The sequence below is a fragment of the Hydra viridissima genome, unplaced genomic scaffold (genome assembly GCF_058129835.1).
Source record: "Hydra viridissima isolate aposymbiotic clone 2 unplaced genomic scaffold, HvirCarnegie_v1 scaffold_5, whole genome shotgun sequence".
Classification (NCBI taxonomy): Eukaryota; Metazoa; Cnidaria; class Hydrozoa; order Anthoathecata; family Hydridae; genus Hydra; species Hydra viridissima.
The window spans coordinates 5903278-5922818 of record NW_028324304.1 but is presented as its reverse complement, the minus strand read 5'-3'; the positions used below and the strand labels follow the sequence as shown (position 1 = coordinate 5922818).

At 37.7% G+C, this 19541-nt stretch overlaps 1 protein-coding gene across 1 annotated transcript; it reads left to right on the top strand.

Annotated features, from left to right (window-relative positions):
• The first annotated feature begins 13206 nt into the window (after window positions 1-13206).
• LOC149888201 (uncharacterized) lies at window positions 13207-14238 on the top strand. The gene has a single exon (XM_090088746.1). It carries the CDS (start codon window positions 13207-13209, stop codon window positions 14236-14238), a length of 1032 nt encoding a protein of 343 aa, XP_089944872.1.
• Window positions 14239-19541: the final 5303 nt, after the last annotated feature.

Here is a 19541-nt window from a genome sequence, read left to right as displayed (position 1 = left end):
GCAAGCTTGATGAAAGTAAGAAACTAATGGAGCAAGCTTCTCTTACCTGGGAGCAAAAAGAAAGGCAAACAGAAGCCATTCAGCAGGTAATTAATTCCATTTTCTCTAATTTTTGCTTTCTTTTTTTTTTTTTTTTTTTTTTTGTAGAGATAAGACTTTAAGTATAACCGTTTTTTTTTAAAAGTTTTAAGTAGGTGAAAGGTTTGTTGATTTAAAATTTAAACAGAAATGTATTTGTTTGATGAAAATATTTATGTAATAGTGTCTACAAATGAGTAAAAAGTTGTTTTATTTATTTGTAAAATAATCATCAAATCTTTACAAGATACTTCCTAATTTTAGTTTACAATTGATCGTTGCAAGGTAATGGAGCTCAGAAGGATAAGAGTTTTCGAAACCTAAACAACTCACATTAGCGATTTGATGGAGGTAAATTTGAGCTTAAATTGCATTTGTCAGGGATGTTATCTGTTTCACCAATTATAGGTTGGAAACAGACAATAAGAAGTGCAGAAGGTTCAAAATTTAACACCAATTGGTGTTAAATTTTGATAACCAATCGACAACAAGTTGACTACCAATCGGACCTTTAAATAATTTTGGCCCGTTTGTTCCACCATCAATACTTTTAGAGACAGCTCGAAAATGAAGCTCAATGAGGCTGAATATACAAAAAATTAATTGAGTGGTGCGACCTAATGACATTCCAAGCTATCGGATAACATCATTTGCTTCTTCTGTAATAACATTCGTGCCATTACACAATGCTGCTTGAAGGTCAGTAAAGTGCTTCTCACGAAAAGCTGACATAATTTTAGCAATATCCTTTGCTTTACCACTTTGTGGTGCCACATAATTCACATAAGCATCTGAGAACGAGACTATAACATTAATATAACAGGATCACAGTATTTTTTTATGTCTTTCCTTCATATAACCTGGTTTCAACAATTCGGCCCTAAAAACCGATGCATAATAATTCTTGATTGATTATATAGTGATTATTAGCAGCAGCTGTTCCATGAAGATCACGCTGTCTTCACAAGTTCGATGGCATCAGTAGATTTTTTTGTGTATTGAGACATTTTCTGAACAACCATTAATTGTCATACAAACATCTCAGTTGCTTATTCTGGTTCGTTCCAACATTTCATAAAAATGATATTAATAGTTGTTCTAGACACAGCTCTCCAAGTCTTTTCCATCAGTTAATTTTGCTTTCTCTGGAGAAGGGTTTTCTTTCGCTTGCTTTAAGTGCGCTCAATTCTCTTTTTTTTTTTTTTTTTAAAGCGGGAGGATATTTTTCCATTTCTTGAACTCGTGCTACCAACTTCTCAATTTCGTTGATACCACTATGGTGAGCTATGGAAGGAATGCTACTTTTTTCCCGTTTGCCAATTACATCTACTGCAACAAGATTCATAATATCTCACGACTATAAAAGGCCGATTCTGGCGCATTGATAGCCCTTAAGTATGGGAGGGTATGTATAGAGTTGCATATGGTGACATTAAGGAATTAATAAAACTTCTTGCTGTCTTTTTAATTCAAAAATGTTCTGGCGCATTGATACCGTAATATATTGGGGGGTTCAATGTTTTTTTCCAAGATGTGTAAAGAAGTATAAAAATAATCATGTTATTTCCTTCAAGATGCCTAAATTTTTCTTACCTTTTTATTCAATTTTTTACCATGTGATTTAAAAATATTTTCTTCTTATTTAAAAAATGTTTATAGCGAGAACAAAGAATGCAGGTGAAGTGAAAGCGTTGTTTGATCTTTTGTTCAAAAATATGAGGATGGTGTGTTTGCGAATAAGTAAAGAAGGTGTAAGTGTGAGAACAAAAACAACGATAAATTTAATGTTTGAAGTGAATCTTTTTGCAGATCGTTTTGATGAGTACGTGTTTGAATTTGAGGAACCGTTGCATGTAGGTGTTGAGAGTTATGTGAGCAAGGTGTTTAAAACGGTGAAAAATGGAAGCGAGTTGAATTTGTCGATTTTGAATGCGGGAAGTTTAGAAATCGCCGTGAAATCTTTAGACCAGTTTGCGTATAATATTAAGGTGGCGACGGAAAGCGTTCAAAACGTGAGTTTGAGTGAGCGCTATTCTTTTTGGTCAAAGAGAAGAGTTTCGGCTAGTAGGTTTAGCGAAATGTGTAAGATGGTAAAGCCGACATCGGAATTTAGAGTGTGTTTAGAGAAAGGGATGTTGATATTTTCAATGGAGACAAGCGGTGTTATTTATGAGAGTTTTAAGTTTGGAGAAGAGAGCGACGATAAGAAATTGGATTTGGTGCGTAAGTCTGATCAGTTGTATCGGGTTTCAAAAATCGTTTCTTTTTCGAGCGTGTTGGATGTGTATGTGGGAGAGACGTTAATGATTTTGTCTGAAGGAGAAATAGGAATGATAAAGGTGTATTTTCTATGATCCTGGTAAATTCTATGATTTTTTATTCTTGTTGGATAAAAAATTTCTTCGATAAATGAATTCTTTACAAAATGGAGCCTAAAATGGGTATGCTATTGAAGGGTGAATTGGGACCGAACAGTAAGCCAAGACCGGAGAATTGTTCTTCTTCTCCAGAGCCAATACGATCGTATGCTTTTTTATTCTTAGATTCTTTAGAATCCTGGAAATTCTTCGAATTTTTAATTTAGAGCCCATCGCCTTGAGTGTTTCCATTCCAATGGTTTAGGTATATACCTAATCCTAATCTGGATATTTTTAGTCCTTTTCCGTCTTTTTTTAAGTAAACGATACCGCGCCCAGCGATTTTGTCTACCATGACAGAACCGGCAGAGGCTCCAACACCAGAGAGTAGTCCAGTGGCAAGAGCAGGAACGACTTTTGTGGCGATGGTGCTTCCAATCATACCTAGTAAAGGTAAAAGAGCTCCGATGAATCCACCTTCTACTTTTGCGTTGTGTATGAGTTGTTTTTTGCTGAGTTTGAGAGTGACGCCTTTTCCAGCTTTATATGCTTTTGCAATTTGGTTGAGTTGGGTTTGCGTGACAGCGAGAACATGTTCACCGTTCAAGTCTTGATGAGTGAGTTTTATGCTGGTTGCAGTTTTATCATGCAACGCTTTTTTAATTTTGTCGGCTTGACCTTTCGAAATATTGAGACTGATCTTTTGATACATTTTTAATAGAAAAGGAAAATTTTTTTTCAGATTCTTGAAATTTATCGACTGAAAGCGCTTCCGGAGAAAAGATCGTGTAGAGTGGATGAGATTTTTTCTCTGATGTGGTATCTGACAATGATGTCTTCTCCTCTAAAATCGATCAAATGATCATCTTGATCAACGATTTGTGTTTCCATTCTTGAAATTTTGCTAACAACGATGGGAGGGTAAATGAGGTGAAAAGGTTTTTCAACAATTTTGGTTTCGGGTTCAACTTGTGGGTAAAAGGAGTAAATGTCGTTTGTTGTTCTTCCGTCTAAATAAGACGAGCCGATAATGTCGTTGGTGACTCGAATGACTGCAGTTTCTTCAATTCTCACGATGTTTTCAGACTCGTAAGTGTCGATGACGCTTGTGACTTTATTAGGGTCGACAGGGTCTTCTTTTTTTTCGACGTAAGTGTATTCGTTTCTATCGAATCCGAGGAGCGAACCTATGCTGTTATTGACGTTGAAATCAACCCAGTATTTTGTCGTTGCTGTAGGTTTTCCAAATTTTAATACGGCTTTTAACGAAGACTCGTTTGCTGTAATGGTGACTCCGTCTACTCTGTACAAGTTTCCTGTTTGCTTTAGCATTTCATTTTGAAGGTACTCGTTGAGCTGGTTGATTTGGTAGGATCCTTCTTGAATGTAGATGTTGTAACTGTTCGATCCAGCGTTTGGGCTGTATCTGAAAACGTTATTTTTAGAGGTGATGTTGGGGTAGCTTCGATAGGTTTCAAGTCCTACAAGAGCCATTTCGTACTGTTTGTTTAAATCCAGCTCGATGGGTCTTTCAAAGTATGTTTTGATGGAGCTGTTTGATACGGTGGGAAGATCTTTTTTAGATTTAGCAAGCAAATAAAATCCAGACATGTTTTTTATACGTTTGGAAAATAAAAATCGTCCAACCCGCTTCTGTACTTTCCATGGTCTTTTTTGGAGGACAAATCAATGACGGCAAATCCGTGAGGTTGAGACCAACAATACTTGCAAAACTTTTTAAATTCTTCTTTTTTCATGTCGCTGGAAACGTGATCTTGATAAATGTGGTTGATGTTTTTATCGTCCTGAGGAAAGAGGCAAATAAAGTTGGCATTTTCTCTAATGGTTTGTCTTGGGAGTAAGAAATAGTTTTGAGAGAGGTAAAAGCAGTCCACGTTGGAGTGTCTTCCTCGGATGTAATATTTTTCGCATTTGTTTTGTTTGGTGAGTTGCAAATCGTCAAAGATCATCAAATTGTTTTTGGTTGAGTTTAAGGATTCAGGTTCAGGCACGTCTTCTTCACTTTCGAAAAATTGGCATTCCATGTCTGTTTCTCCGTCCCATTCTTTCGATATTTCATCAATGACGTCTTCAGGACTGGAGTTTGGCTTTTCAATTTGGCTTTGAATGTTGAATAATTGTAGAATGAGTTCTTTTGGTAGTTTCTTCTCAAAGGCTTTTTTGAGTATTTTGTATTCGGGTTGGAAAAGGGAATTGCCAAAGACTTGCAAGTGGTTATAATCCAGCCATCCAGGCCTAAGCAATAAATTGAGAAGTAAGGTTGTTTTTCCGCAACCGGACTTTCCGACGATGATTCCTCGAATGCTTCTTGGCAAAAGCTTGTTGTTGTATCTTTTGGTTTTTCCGATATTCCATGACAAATCAATGACTTCCATTTTGTATTGAGATAAAAAAAATTTTTCTTGTATTTAAAATGTACTGCGTTAAATGCAAAAGAGAAACTGAAACCATTCACTTGAAAAAGGAGATGACAAAAAACAATAGACCTATGTTGAAAGGGACTTGCGACTCTTGCGGAACGACCAAATGCCAATTTATTGCTAAAGAAACAAAAGGAGGTGATTTGGTCGAATCGATCAATAAGCTGTCGAGCAAAGTGAAGCGTCCATGGGCAAAATTTCCAGGAGAAATGCATATTCCTGGGATGAACTTTGCAGGACCCGGCACAAACCTGGACAAGCGACTGACTTCTACAGACATGTATCAAGATTGGAGCAAGCCGGTAGACAGAGTGGACAATGCAGCGTATCACCATGATTTGGCTTATAAATATTTTAACGACCGACAAAACAGAAATGTGGCTGATCAAATGATGCTTGAAGAAATGAACTCCATTCCAAACCCCACTCAAAGAGAGATTAATGAGAGAAAGCTCATTACGCCGGTGATCAAAGCCAAAGCTAAATTTGGATTGGGTCATGGGTTAAAAGAACCTAAAAAAAAAAAAATGCCTCTGAAATGGACGGATCAGCTTGCAGAGGAGCTTCATAAACCGGTTATTCGTCATTTTACAAGAAGAAGGGTGATTGTGAACGACATGGATGAGATAAGGGCTGCAGATTTGGTCGATATGAAATCGTTTTCAAAATTCAACAACGGAGTAAAATATTTGCTCATGGTGATTGATGCGTTTTCAAAGTATGGATGGATCGTTCCGTTAAAAAGCAAAACAGGCTTTGAAGTAGCTGATGCGCTGAAAAAGATTTTCGAAGAAAGAAAATGCGCCAAATTGTGGGTAGATAAAGGAAAAGAATTTTACAACAAGCACGTGAAAGCGTTGGGTGTTCAATTGTACTCTACTGAAAACGAGGAAAAAAGTTGCGTCGTCGAGCGATGGAACAGAACGATAAAAGAGAGGATGTTTAAATATTTTTCAGCCAACAATCCCAATAAATATTTTGACGTATTAGATGAGATGGTGAAAAATTACAACAACACAAAGCACTCTTCCATCAAGATGACACCAGTGGAAGCCAGCGATGAAAAGAATAAATATAAGGTCTGGATGAACCTGAATGGTAATAAGAGGGAAAGAACGTCTCCAAAATTTTCTATGAGTGATCAAGTGCGAATCACAAAAAAGAAGTCTCATTTTGAAAAGGGGTATACACCGAGATGGACTGAAGAGGTTTTTACCGTGTCAAAAGTTCAGTTTACGGATCCTCCCACGTATAAAATCGCTGATGCTAACGGTGAAGAAATTCAAGGCACTTTTTACGAGCAGGAGATGCAAAAGACGCATCAGGATATATTTAGGATTGAAAAAATCGTTCGCAAGACGAATAAAAAATCATTGGTCAAATGGTTAGGGTATCCAGACTCGTTTAATTCGTGGGTGGACAATAAAGAATTGATCAGTTTGCTTTCGAGTGACATTGGTCATTTTCTCAACAAAATAAATTTTCAGGTCCATTAAAAAATGAACAAGATGATGGTTTTGTTTGAGCCCTTTATAAATGAGTACCTTAAGACCGAAGATTACGAGGAGTCGTATTATTATTCGCCTTATGAAGAAAAGTACCATTACAAGATTTACAGCTTTGAAAATGATTTGGATTTTACCATTATTCGTCGAATGGATGAATGGGAGTTGAAAATAAAGTGTGGAGGGATTCGTTTTGAAAAAAGTGGCATGCAACGGGAGGATGTATTTGAGTATGCTCGAAGAAAAATAAATAAAGTCAAAGAGCAATCAAAAGCGTCGGATCCAAAAATGATCTAAAAAAATTTCTTTCGCATTAAAAAAGATGAATTTCGTGACGATTGAGAATTTTGACGAGAGCAAATTATTGGCTAAGGAGATTTACGCAGCCACAAGACCCATTCAGTATCAAAAGATTCCGTTGTATTACGAGTATGAAAATGGAAAAGGTCCTTTTATTTTAAGAACACCCATTTTGTATTCTTTAGGTGTGTTTGAGAGTTTAGATCCAAAGACAAAAGAGCTTACGGGTTATTCCATGTCTTTTGTTGTTCATGACGATAAAAATGACATAGAAGAAGAAAAGTTCATGGAGGTGATTGAAAAAATAACAAAATTTCATCGAGAGCAAGTCATTCTTAAAACACCCTTGTTGAAGAAAGGAGGAAGAACTAAAAAGTTAATGGTTGAGGATTTATCCATTTTAAAGAAAAAGTCAGAAAGCTCATCTTCCATAATTTTCGGAAAGCTGTATAGAAAAGAAAAGAACATTACTTCCTTGTTTAGTAAAAGGGAGAACAAAAAGCTTGTAAAGGCAGATCCATTGGAGTATGTTCGTCAAAGGTGCTTTGTCATTGCGTCTTTAAAAATTGAAGGCGTTTTTATTGGATCGCAGATCGAGTCCATTCAAGTCAAGCTTCCAGAAGTGGTCATCACTAAAAATGCTCCTGTTTTGGTTCAAAGCATTATGGGTGATTTGGATTTAGGTGAAACGGAATCTGATGAAGAAATGTGAAAAATAACATAAAGAAATTCTTTTTTCATATAAAATGAATAGAATTCCCGAAGTGCAAAAGGAAAAAGATAAACTATTGCTCTCGGCATCTCGAGAAGGCAATTTTGCCGTTGTTGAATTTTTGTTCCGAAAAGGAGCCAATGTCAACGCTCAAAGTGAAAACAAATGTACACCGCTGCACTTAGCATCTATAAGAGGTAATGTTGAAGTGGTTAAATTTTTGTTGCAAAAAGGAGCCAAGGTCAACGCGAAAAATATCATGAATGAAAACACACCGTTACACGATGCAACTGAAAACGGTTATTTTGACATCGTTAAGGTTTTAATTGAAAAAGGAGCCGACGTCAACGCGAAAAATAAATACGGATTTACACCGCTGTACTTGGTATTTCAAAACGTAGCCGGTGATTTTTAAATTTTGCACGAATTTAAAAATGATTAACGTCGAAGGAATTGTTTTACCCAACGAGGCTTTGACCAACTTTCAATTGGAAAAAGCTGCAAAACAACTAAAATTAAAAAACTTTCGAGGTGTTTTTGAAAGAGACACATTGCCGAAAAAACCGAGAAGAAAAGAATGCGGCATTGCAAACACAGGTGATTCAAGCACTGGAGGATTTCATTGGGTGTGCTGGTTCAAAGACGGTGATAAAAAATACAGTTTTGATTCATACGCACAACCTCCTCTTGTTGAATTGGTAAAATACTTGAAGAGTCCTGTTAATTACAACAGCGAAAGAGTGCAGTTTGGTCATACCTCTTATTGCGGTCACTTAACGTCCTGAAAAAATGGGATGAAGGAAACGACTTTCAAAGCATTATTAACACCTTGTGGTAAGGCAAAAAATAAAATCTGAGGCATATAAAAATGATTGACAAATTTGGTAGATCAGAATTGGGTCGTTATTTATACAACCCTTATTCAGCCTCTCTTTCAAGCGATCTGTATGTCAGGACAGATGGAAACAGCACCATCATTGCAGATTTGGATTTCAACTCTCACAAAATCATCAACCTGGCAGAACCGACCACTTCGCACGATGCTGCCACCAAAAATTACGTGGACACGCATGCGTCAGGTGGAACTACTGTGGGAACCGCGGACTTGGATTTGAATTTTCACAAAGCGATCAACTTGAACGAGCCGACCAATCTTCACGACGCTGCCACTAAAAATTACGTGGACGTCAGCTCGAGCATGAATGTTAAAACAGATGGAACGAGCACCATCACTGCTGACATGGATTTAAACAACCACAAATTACTCAATGTGAAAGATCCGACCACTTCTCACGATGCTGCGACAAAAGCGTATGTGGACACAAAAGTGGCATACAACAATATTTTGTACACAGACGACAACATGACATCACACAAATTGACCAATTTGGCAGAGCCCACTTCATCCTCAGATTCAGCCACCAAAAATTACGTGGACACGCATGCGTCAGGAGGAACCACAGTAGGAACAGCGGACTTGGATTTGAATTCACACAAACTGATCAATGTGCTCGATCCTTCAAAGGCGCAAGATGGGGTGACAAAAAGTTACGTCGACTTGTTGTTTCAAAAATCGAGTTTGACCAGTGTCGTTCCAGGATCCAGTTTCACCAGTTTGGGTTTTAAGTCTCAGACGGTCGCAGCGTTAACCACTTCACCAGTGTTTTCGTTTTCTGGAAAATCTGGAGTGCTGAGAAGATTGTGGCTGGCTTTATACAGCATCTCTGGAACAAATGTTCCTGGTCAAGTTTTTATTCGAATCTTCACAGACAGAGAAATCAATGTGGGAAATTATGCAGAAGTGACTGACGGAATTGGAGTGGACCAAACAGGACTTGCTACCGATTTGCTTTTTTCCCCTCTCGGAGGATCGTTTTACGTCAACTCTTTGCAAGGATGCAACGCTTTCAACTCCAATTCTTTGGGAGGATATTTCACGTTGGACATGCCTTTCAGAAACGACGTCTCCATTCAACTGGTCAACAAAAATGCCTCAGCCATCACGTATTGGATTCAACCGTTCATTTCCACTCTTGCTTCCATTCCTGCTTCCATCCCTCTTTACAAGCTGCACAGCACGACGTTCCGATATTTAAACACAACATATGGCAGCGAATACGTTTTGATGAATACCATTGGGAAAGGAAACGGAGTCTTTCTCAAATACATCAAGATGCACATCATCGGCTCTTCTGGAAACTGGTGGAAATCCAGAGTCAGAATGTATGATGGGAATTTACCTCCTGGAAACGACACCGTTCTTACTCCTTGGACTCCTTACAACACCAACAATTACACCTACTTTCCTGGTTACGACGCTGACAGCACATGCATTTTTTCCTCATCTGGATTGGAAGATTTTTACTTGTCTTCGTGGAACGGATCAAACATCACCTCCTTAAACAACACATCGACGGGACTTCTTTACCAATCCAATGCTTCCATCGTGTCCACCACCACCATTTCGTTTTACAGAAATTTTGGAGAGGCAGATTCCATGCCCAGCGTTGCAGCCGGAAGAAGGCTTGTGGTCACGCTCAACTCTGGCGACGCACAAGTCGGTCAATCCGGAAGCTTTTATCTTCTTCTCGGACAAGCCTATTATTATGCATAAAAGGATCTAAATAAATTTCAGCAAAATGAAAAATGTCTGAGGATCCAAAAAGGATATTAAAAATCTGTGATAAACTTTTAGATTCTTTAAGAATCCGTGAAAAATCTGAGATTTTTATGCAAATAGCAGAAATTAAAGAGTATATTCATGAATGTAAAAAAGAAGAGGAGGAATGGAGAGAAAGATTGAGAAAAAAGTTTCCTTTACTGTTAAAAAGATGAGAAGAATCATTTGTATTGACGAGAATAAGTTGAAAGGCACCGTTTATTTTAACGATCATTTGGATCATCCTCCTAGACGGCTTTGTCGTCGTTCCAGATGTGAAATATTTGCTCAAAGAGAAATTAAGTTGGACCGTTTATCCAAACAGACGATTGTTTTTATGTTTGGGATTAAAGTGGATAGAGGTGTTGCTTTGGTGAATTTGAGGCATGAGCTAAATTTAAAGCTGAATTATTTCAACCACTTTTTGCTTTTTTCAGAGTCTGTAGAGAACATCTTCATGGAAATTTATAACAGAAGTGACAAGGACGTCGTGATTAAAAAGGGAGAGAGCCTTTGCATCGTGAATTTCTTTTGAGTCCTATCCAGGGAAGAAATTTTTTTTATTTCTCCTTAATAAAAAAATGGATCTAAACAGTTATAAAGAAATATATCCAGTTCTTCCATCAGCTCCAGTGGATGATGGACACGTTTACCGTCTTCAAAAAATAAGCGAAATCCAAAAAGAGATGGACAACGAGAGGAAGAAGAGAGTTCATCTCAGCAAAAAGTACCATCGCGTTTTCAAGATCATTTCGAATGTGGACAATACGATGCAAGGTTTATGCATAGCATTGGGTGCGACTGGAATTGGTCTTTTGTCTACGATTATTGCAAGTCCAGCAGCGATTGCGTGTGAAGGGGTGGCTATTGGAATGGGTTTTTTATCGATTGTCGGAGGTCAAGTGAACAAAAGAATGGCTTTGAAAGCGGAGAAGCATGAAAAGATAAAAGTGCTGGCAGAGTCAAAATTGAACACGATCAGCGAGCATATTTCCAAAGCGTTGATGGATAATAAAATAAGCGATTCAGAGTTTCAGTTGATTCTTGGTGAGCTTCAAAAGTTTAAAGAAATGATAGAGGAAATACGATCCAAAACAAAAAATGGAATAGATGACTTGGCTAAAGAGACACTGATTCAAAAAGGACGAGAAGATGCAATTCAGGCGTTTAACAATTTGTTTAAGAAGTCGTAGACTACCAGCTGATAAATCGTAAATATAAAAAATAATTTCTATCGTATTTTAAAAACCATGTCTTTTTTTAAAATACAAGACGCGAACAAAAGAGATGAAATTGTGAGAGAGATTAATGACAGAAGAAAGAGGATTTATCAGAACAGCATCAACGACAACATTTTAGATGCAAATTTTCAGACGGATGTGGGAAAGCTGTTTAAACCTCTTATTCAAAGCAACGAGAAGACGCTCAAAAAGATAAAATCCGAAGTTAAAAACGAGGTTAAAAGCGAGGTTAAAAACGAGGAGGTTAAACCCGAGCCTTTTTTAGAATCAACAGGATCTATTTTTCCTGAGGGTGACCAATTTATAAAAAGTTTGTTTGATCTGGACACAAGAGCAAAATTTAAAAGAAGCTTTAAGAACAAGTTTGAATTGAGCAAAAGCGATGATCAATATACAATTGGAAAAATGGGAGTGATGTTTGAAGGAAACGATATGATTGTTGGAGGCGAAAAGTATGAAGGAACAAAAGGTCTTTGGGATCTCATGACCAATCCAAACGTTTCAAAGAACGTGACAGCAGAAGATGTGGCTAATTACTCGAAAATTTTAGTAGAGAGTGAGGCTGTAAAGTCGGATGCGAGGTATAACAAACCCAGAGCTTCAGAGATTGAAAAATACAATCAAATCATCATCCCTATTGAAAATGAGCTGAAATCTCACAAAACGGCTGAAGATCCTGTTTCAGTTCCTACTAGCTACGATCTTCAAATGCTTGATCGAAATCTTGCTGAAAAAGAAAGGAAAGAAAAAAAGAAACTGTTGAAACAGGATTATCTAAAAGCCATGGAGATACTTGAAAAAGAGAAAGATAAGATGAGTATTGATCGATACAATAATATTAAAGTTCACATGGAACAAAAATTCAAGAAGAAGAAAAAAGGTTTAGGAGTGATCGTTCTTCCTAGCGATCCGAATGCGTTGGTGGAAAAGCTTGAATTGAGCGTGGCTGCTTGTCGTGCTGGGAATACGGGATCGAGAAATGAAGCTGTGAGCATTTGCGATGAGCTGTTGAGGCAAAAAGTGATTAGCAAAAACCAGTACAAATTGATAATGAAGGTCATCGAGGTATAAAAATCACTTGTGATTTCAAAGAATCTGAAGGATCCAAATAATTTTTTTTCTCGTATTTAAAAAATGATCATTTACAGAAACAGATATGTTAAGAAACACGTTGTTGGAGGAAGTGGAATCATGGACACGTTGCGCCATTTTTTAAAAAGAGCAGCAGCATCGGGCGCGTCAAGAGCAGCGTCTAATTTGGCTGGCAAGATTGCAAAAAGCGAGTTGGGAAGAGAGGCGATTACAGCTGCCAAATCTGCAGGGAAAGAGTTAACTTCTTCGGCGATTGCGACAGCGAAAGATGTGGCCATTGACCAAGGCAAAAAGGCGCTAGAAAAGGTGTATGCCAAGACTGGAACTCCTAAAAATTCTTTTCATGGATCTGAAGGATCTAATCCTCAAAAGCTTACTCAAAAAAGCAAAGACATTATTTCCGGAATGGTCGGACCTCCAAAGGTGAGCAGCGATTATTCCTCTCTTGGAGGGTCTCTGTCCATGAAAAACGCCATCCGAATCCAAGACCTGGTCAAGATGGGAATCGGGCTTAAAATCGCATGATGCCTTTGCAGATGAAAATTTTTTTTCTTTGGTATAGAAAAATGGCAAATTCAGATGTTTTAGACATTACAGAAGAAATCATCATTGATGAAGATATTGAGAGATATGAATTTCACGAATATGAACCGGTCAGCACCAATTTAAACACGTCCGGTGAGATAAGAATCAATATTGAGCAGCAAGATTTGTTCACGCGTCCCTGTGATGCATACCTTTTGGTGGAAGGAAGACTGACAAAAGCAGACGGTACTTCCTATGCGGATGCGGATGTGGTTACTCTTGTTAACAACGGCATCATGCACCTGTTCAGTCAGATTTCTTATCAGTTGTCGAATCAAGAGATTGAGACCATATACAGTCCAGGTCAAGCCACTACCTTGCTGGGTTTCCTGAAATATCCTGTAGAGTTCCAAGTGTCGGAAGGAATGAATCAGCTGTGGCAAAGAGACAGCACTGCCCTTGCCGATCTTGTAAACAATAGCGGTTTTAGCGCAAGACAGGATTTCATCATTAAGCAGCCTGCTGATAAAGGTACCTTTTCATTCTGCATTCCTTTGAAGCACATTTTTGGTTTATGTGAAGATTACGAAAAAGTTCTTTACGGATTCAAGCACACGATAACCCTTGTAAGAAAGAGCGACGTTGATGCCATTTTTAAGAGCGCTGAAACAGCCGCAGGAAAAGTAACCTTGAGCAAACTGTCTTTGTTTATGCCTCATGTCACTCCCTCTGTTATGGCCAACAACCGTCTTTACAAACTCATCGAGTCCAAAGTGGACGTTCCGTTGACGTTTAGATCCAGACAGTGCGACACCATTGCCGTTCCAGTGTCCAATACGTTCAGTTGGAGGCTAAGTGCTAGATCAGCCAGTGAACGTCCGAGATACATCATTGTTGGATTTCAGACCAATAAAGACGGTAGTCAAGATCTAAACCCTTCCGTGTTCAACCACTGCGATTTGAAAAACATGTATGTGACCTTAAACAGCGAAAGGTATCCTGCTGTGGATTACGACTTGGCCTTTACAAACAACAAATTTTCAAGGGTTTACAGAGACGCATGCAAGTTTGACAACAAGATTTTTGGAATCAGCGAAATTGTCGCCCAGCCGAATATAACAGTGCTGAACTACAGACACATTTGCCCTATTTTCGTTTTTGACGTGAGCAAGCAGGCTGAGAGGTTAAAATCGACCGTGTTGGACGTGCAAATTAAAGCCACCTTTAACACAAACGTTCCTGCAGACACTCAAGCCTTTGCCGTGGTGATCTCTGACAAGCTGCTCAGAATCAAATCCGACGGAAACAAAATGAACGTTGTGTATTAAGTGCAGAGCACCCACATGCGAATTTATTGAGAATCCTCATTTGATAAAAAAATAATTCCTTAATAAAAGGATGATTTATACGAAAAAGGATTTGAAAAATTTACTTATCGAAAACGGCGTTTCCAAAACGTCGAAAAGCAAAATGGGTTTGGCGATCATTGCGGCTGAAAATAACTTGATCGACAAAAATGCGATGATAGAGGATGTCAAGCCGATAGATTCCAAATACGAAAGGCTTCGTTTGATCCGAAACCATCCCGTGGCTGTAAAAATGACGCACGCTGAAACAGGAGAAGTGATCGAATACGGTTCTCTTTACAAAGCGATGAAAGAGACGGGACACAGCAGCGGTTATTTTGAGAAGCGAAACGGAAAAATAGATGAAAAAGGAATTAAGATTGAAATCATTAAATAAAATGACGTTTCACCCGTTTTTTCTGGAGTGCAGCCGAAGAGAGCATGATGCAAAAAAGAAAAGTCAGCTCGAGGCTCTTGCGTTCAGATCCTTTGGATCCGTGGAAAATCAACGATTTTTTAAGGAGGTGAGGTTCAAAGTTCCTGAAGTGTACAGCGATGAAAAAAGAGACGAGCTTTACGCGATGCTGTGGGAGAAAAAAGAGGATGACTTTTCGCGGATGGAGAAAAAAATCAAAGAGCGCAACAGAGAGTGGGTTCATTTGAACAAGCAAGAAAAGCTGAGAGCGATCGACAAACACGTACTTGAATTGGACTGCGATTGGGAAGAAAAGAAGAAAATGTCGGCAAAACTGAAAATGGACACGATGCTCCAAAAATATGAATATTTTCCTTTTGCTGAAAAAAAATTGAATTCGAGTAAAATCATTGACAGCGATTAAAAAAGATGGGTATTATAAATGGAAAATATGTGACAGGTCCCTCTGGTGAGCAACTTTGGGAGAGTCGATATGGATTTAGTCTTCCTTATGTTTTTGACTCTTTCGGAAAAAGGGTCTTGATTCAAACTGATGAGTATGGACATCAATATGTCGTTCGTGTTAATAACTTGGGTCATCAGTATGTGGAAATGCTCCATGACCATGTCAGCGCCGTCACTGTTTTTGAAGAGCCTGGAGATGAAGTTGAGTTTGACGAAAATGGTGAAAGGTACGTCTGCTTCAACGATGGACTTATTGAATATATGATGGATAAATATGGTCATTGGCATTTTTTAAACGATGATGTAAAAAGGCTTGTCATTGAATACAGAGATGGTATTCCATATGCAATCGTCTTGAACGAATCAGGGGATCAAATTGTTATTGATGTTCACAGTTTAACTGGAGATTCAACACTTGGTTATGAGGAAATTAATATTGAGTACAGAGATGGCAATCACTATCTTGCCAGTTTCACAGACCCAAATAGTCATGAACAGATTTTAAGCCAAAAACAGATGATGAAGTTTATGGAAGTGAAAAAAAAGACTTTGAAGACTAAGAGGTTGAAAAAAAGTCTCATTAAAGGCAAGCGCAAAGTGTGATCCATGAAAATTTGAAAAATTTTTAATTCTTTTTAAGAATTGAAAATTGAGCTCGAGATTTGCAGCGATCAAAAAAGATGGACAGACAGTTTGAAGATGATGATTTGTCAGATGAGGCTGAAGAAATGGGAAGAATGTTGGAAATCGAGTTGGAAATCGAGTTGGAAGATATCATCGCTGATGAGTGGGAAAAATTCTCTTCGTCTTCTTGGAAAGTGGGAAGATTTTGCGCTCCTGCTGCTTAGATTCTCTGAATTTTTAGTTTCCGTATGCCTTTGAATTTTTGATTCTTTTCGAAGAATTAAAAAAAATGAATTCGAGTTAATTTCTTAACATTTTTAAAAAAATGGAAGATTTGGTACCTCAAGACTTTGAGCAATGGGATTCAGATCGAGTGGTCGCTTTTTTAAACACTCAATTTCAACTTCTTCGATTCAATGGAACAATTGGTCAACAAATTGGTTACGCAAGACAACTCGGTCGTTGGTGTCGAATGCATCCCAATGTAAAAGCTCACAATGGTCATGTCATGTACTGCAATGAAAAATGCAAATGTCATTCTTTTTAGATCCATGGCGACAATTCCGCTGAAGAATTAAAAAATTGAATTCGAGATAAATAATTTACGACAAATAAAAAAGATGGAGGTTATTGACGAAACTATTGTATTTGATGAATTGGGTGACAAGTTAATCATGGAATATGTTGAAGAACCGCCTGTTGTTTTGAAAGCATTATCTGAAGAAGCACCTGTTAATAAGAAAGATACTCCAAAACGTAGATCTTCATATATAGATTGCGAACGTATGTTTTGCAATTCTAACTGTCCATGTCAAAGATACTTTTTAAGATCCTTTAGGTCCATTGAAATCTGCGATTTTTTGATTCTTTTTGAAGAATTGAAAAAAATTGAATTAAGAAGAATAAAATCTTTCAGTAATAAAAAAATGCATTACACAAAAAAGGAATTGAGAGAGTTGCTGAAGGAAAATGGTGTAAAGCAAACATCAAACAATTTGTTGGCTTTGACACTGATCGCGTTTGAAAACAATTTGATTAACAAAGACGAATTGATGACAAAGGTGAAAGAAAGAAAACCTGTGGGTAGACCGAGAACGCGTAAGCCAAAAGAGAAAAAGCCTGTAGATCCTAAATGGGCAAAACTTGTTGAAATTAGAAAAAATCCTTTCGCTTATAAAATCACCCATGTAGAAACAGGTGAAGTGACTGAATACAAGTCTCATTACCAATTAAGAAAAAAAACGGGTCATTACTGGAAATACTTCGACAATCGACACGGTTATCAAATAATTAAGTCGTAAGAAATTTTAATTTGCTGAAAATTAAAATTCTTTTTGATCACGGCATGAAAAAAATTGAAATGGGTTAAATAATTTTTTTTCCCTATATAAAATGGATAAACTTAATATGAAAGCGTTAAAAGAGCTGGCTAATGACCGAGGTGTCAAAGGCATCTCAAGAATGAGAAAAGCTAAGCTCATTGAAGCTATAAGAGCAACAAAGCCCATCATTGGGTATGGTCCTGCTCGTAGACGAACGACTAAGGCAAGACCGTTGCCTGCACCGAGACCTGTTTCCAATGACTTGATTTCTTTCGGACCTGCTCGCTTGCAAAATCGAGTGACAAGAAATGAGCCATCCATCCTTGACACACCTGTTGTTGATTCAACAAACGTCATTGCTCCAAAACCTGTTCCTGCTCCTAGACCTGGTTGGCTTTCAAGATTGCAACAACTGTCTCCAACGGTTTTAACCAAGTGCTTACAGCCATTGACCCATACGTTCCAACTACGGTGAAGAAAACAGTAAGCAGCGTAAAAAGCGGAGTTGAAAAAACGATCAAGTCTCTCAAAGGTGTTGCATTTGATGCTCCAAGACCTTTTACAGTAAAGTTTAATATGACTGAACATTCATTGGAACGTGCTGTTAGACAATTTTCTTACTCTCCGTCTTCTCAATACCAAGACCTTGAATCCTTTTTTAATAGGGTAAGAGAGTATGCTATTCAAACCATGGAAGGAGAAAGAAACACAAAGGTAAGGATTATTTTAACGTGTGAAATGAAATCTGTAAGCATCTTGACTGGTGAAGAAGTCACTCGAATGGCAAACTTTTCATCCAACTCGGAAATTATTCTAGCGGCTACGGATTTAAGAACGTTAATAAGGCAAATGGAAGAAAAAATCTTGGAAAATAGTGTCAAATACAACAAGTTGGGATCTAATGGCGTCTTGTCCAAGATTTTAAAAATGGACATGAATTTTATCGACTATAGACCTCTCAGCGGTTCTTCCTACATGGAGCTACCTCCCAAGTTGAAAAACAAAAAGGCCATTGTCAACATGGAAAACAACGACAATGAATGCTTCAAGTGGTGCGTCACCAGAGCTCTAAACCTTAAAAATAGAGACAACGAAAGAATTGATGATGACTTGATTCTAAAATCAGAAGAGCTCGATTGGGATGGAATAAAATTTCCTGTTGATTACCATAAAATCGACAAGTTTGAAGTGAATAATCCTGAAATTAGCGTAAACGTCTATGAGTATGAAGAAAAAGCACCTCAACCTTTACGAGTATCTGATTTTATGGACCGAAAGCACTGTGTTGATTTGTTGTATATTTCAAACGAAGAAAACAGCCATTATTGTCTCATTAAAAATTTCAGTCGGTTTGCCGGTTCTTCAGCATCGAAAAAGCAACATAAAAGATATTTTTGCAGAAGGTGCATGCAAGGTTTTGGTCAAGAAGAAAAGCTTCAAATCCATCGAGAAGACTGCTATGATAATGCTCCAATGAGAATCGATCTTCCTAAAGAAGGGTCGACCCTTGAGTTTAAAAACTTTCAAAAGGGTATGAGACATCCGTTTGTGGTCTATGCCGACTTTGAAAGTTTTATCAAGCCCATCGATGACAGCACTGAATATAATAATAAAGAATCGTACACCAAACAATATCAAAAGCATGTTCCAAGTTCCATCGTCTATTATATCAAATGCTACGACGAGACCATTTACAAGGGAAAGCTTGAAACGTACACAGCTGAAAGCGATGATGATGACGTGGCTAAAAAATTTATCACCAGGCTTGAAGCAGACCTTAAAAAGATTTGGAACGACAGCGATTTACTACAAAAACAATGGGAAAAAAAGAAACACGAGACTGATGAGGACAAGAAGAAGTTTGAAGCTGCAACTGAATGTCACATTTGCAATAAAGATCTTAAAGGTGATAAAGTATGGGATCACTGTCATTTGACTGGAAAGTACCGTGGTGCTGCTCACAAAACAATGCAACTTGGATTATCAAATTCCAAAATTTATTCCAGTTGCCTTTCATAACTTGTCTGGCTACGACTGTCATTTATTCATCAAGAAATTAGGTGGAAAGCTCAATTGCATACCCAACAACGAAGAAAATTACATCAGCTTCTCGAAAAAAATCAAAGTGAGAGATTTTATCAATAAAAAAGGTAAACTTCAAGGAGTTTGGAAAGAAATTAGGTTTATTGACACCACCAGATTCATGTCTGACAAATTATAAAAACTGGCTAAAAATCTAACCGACGATCAATGCAAAAACGTTAAAAAATATTTTTCTGAAGATAAACAGTTCAACTTGATAAGAAAAAAAGGCATTTACCCTTACGAATGGGTAGACTCGGTTAAAAAGTTTTCCGAAACGCAATTGCCGCCAAAAGAATCCTTTTATTCCAAACTGGAAGATGAACCAGCAAAAGAGGAAGACTACGCGCATGCACAAAACGTTTATAAAGAATTTG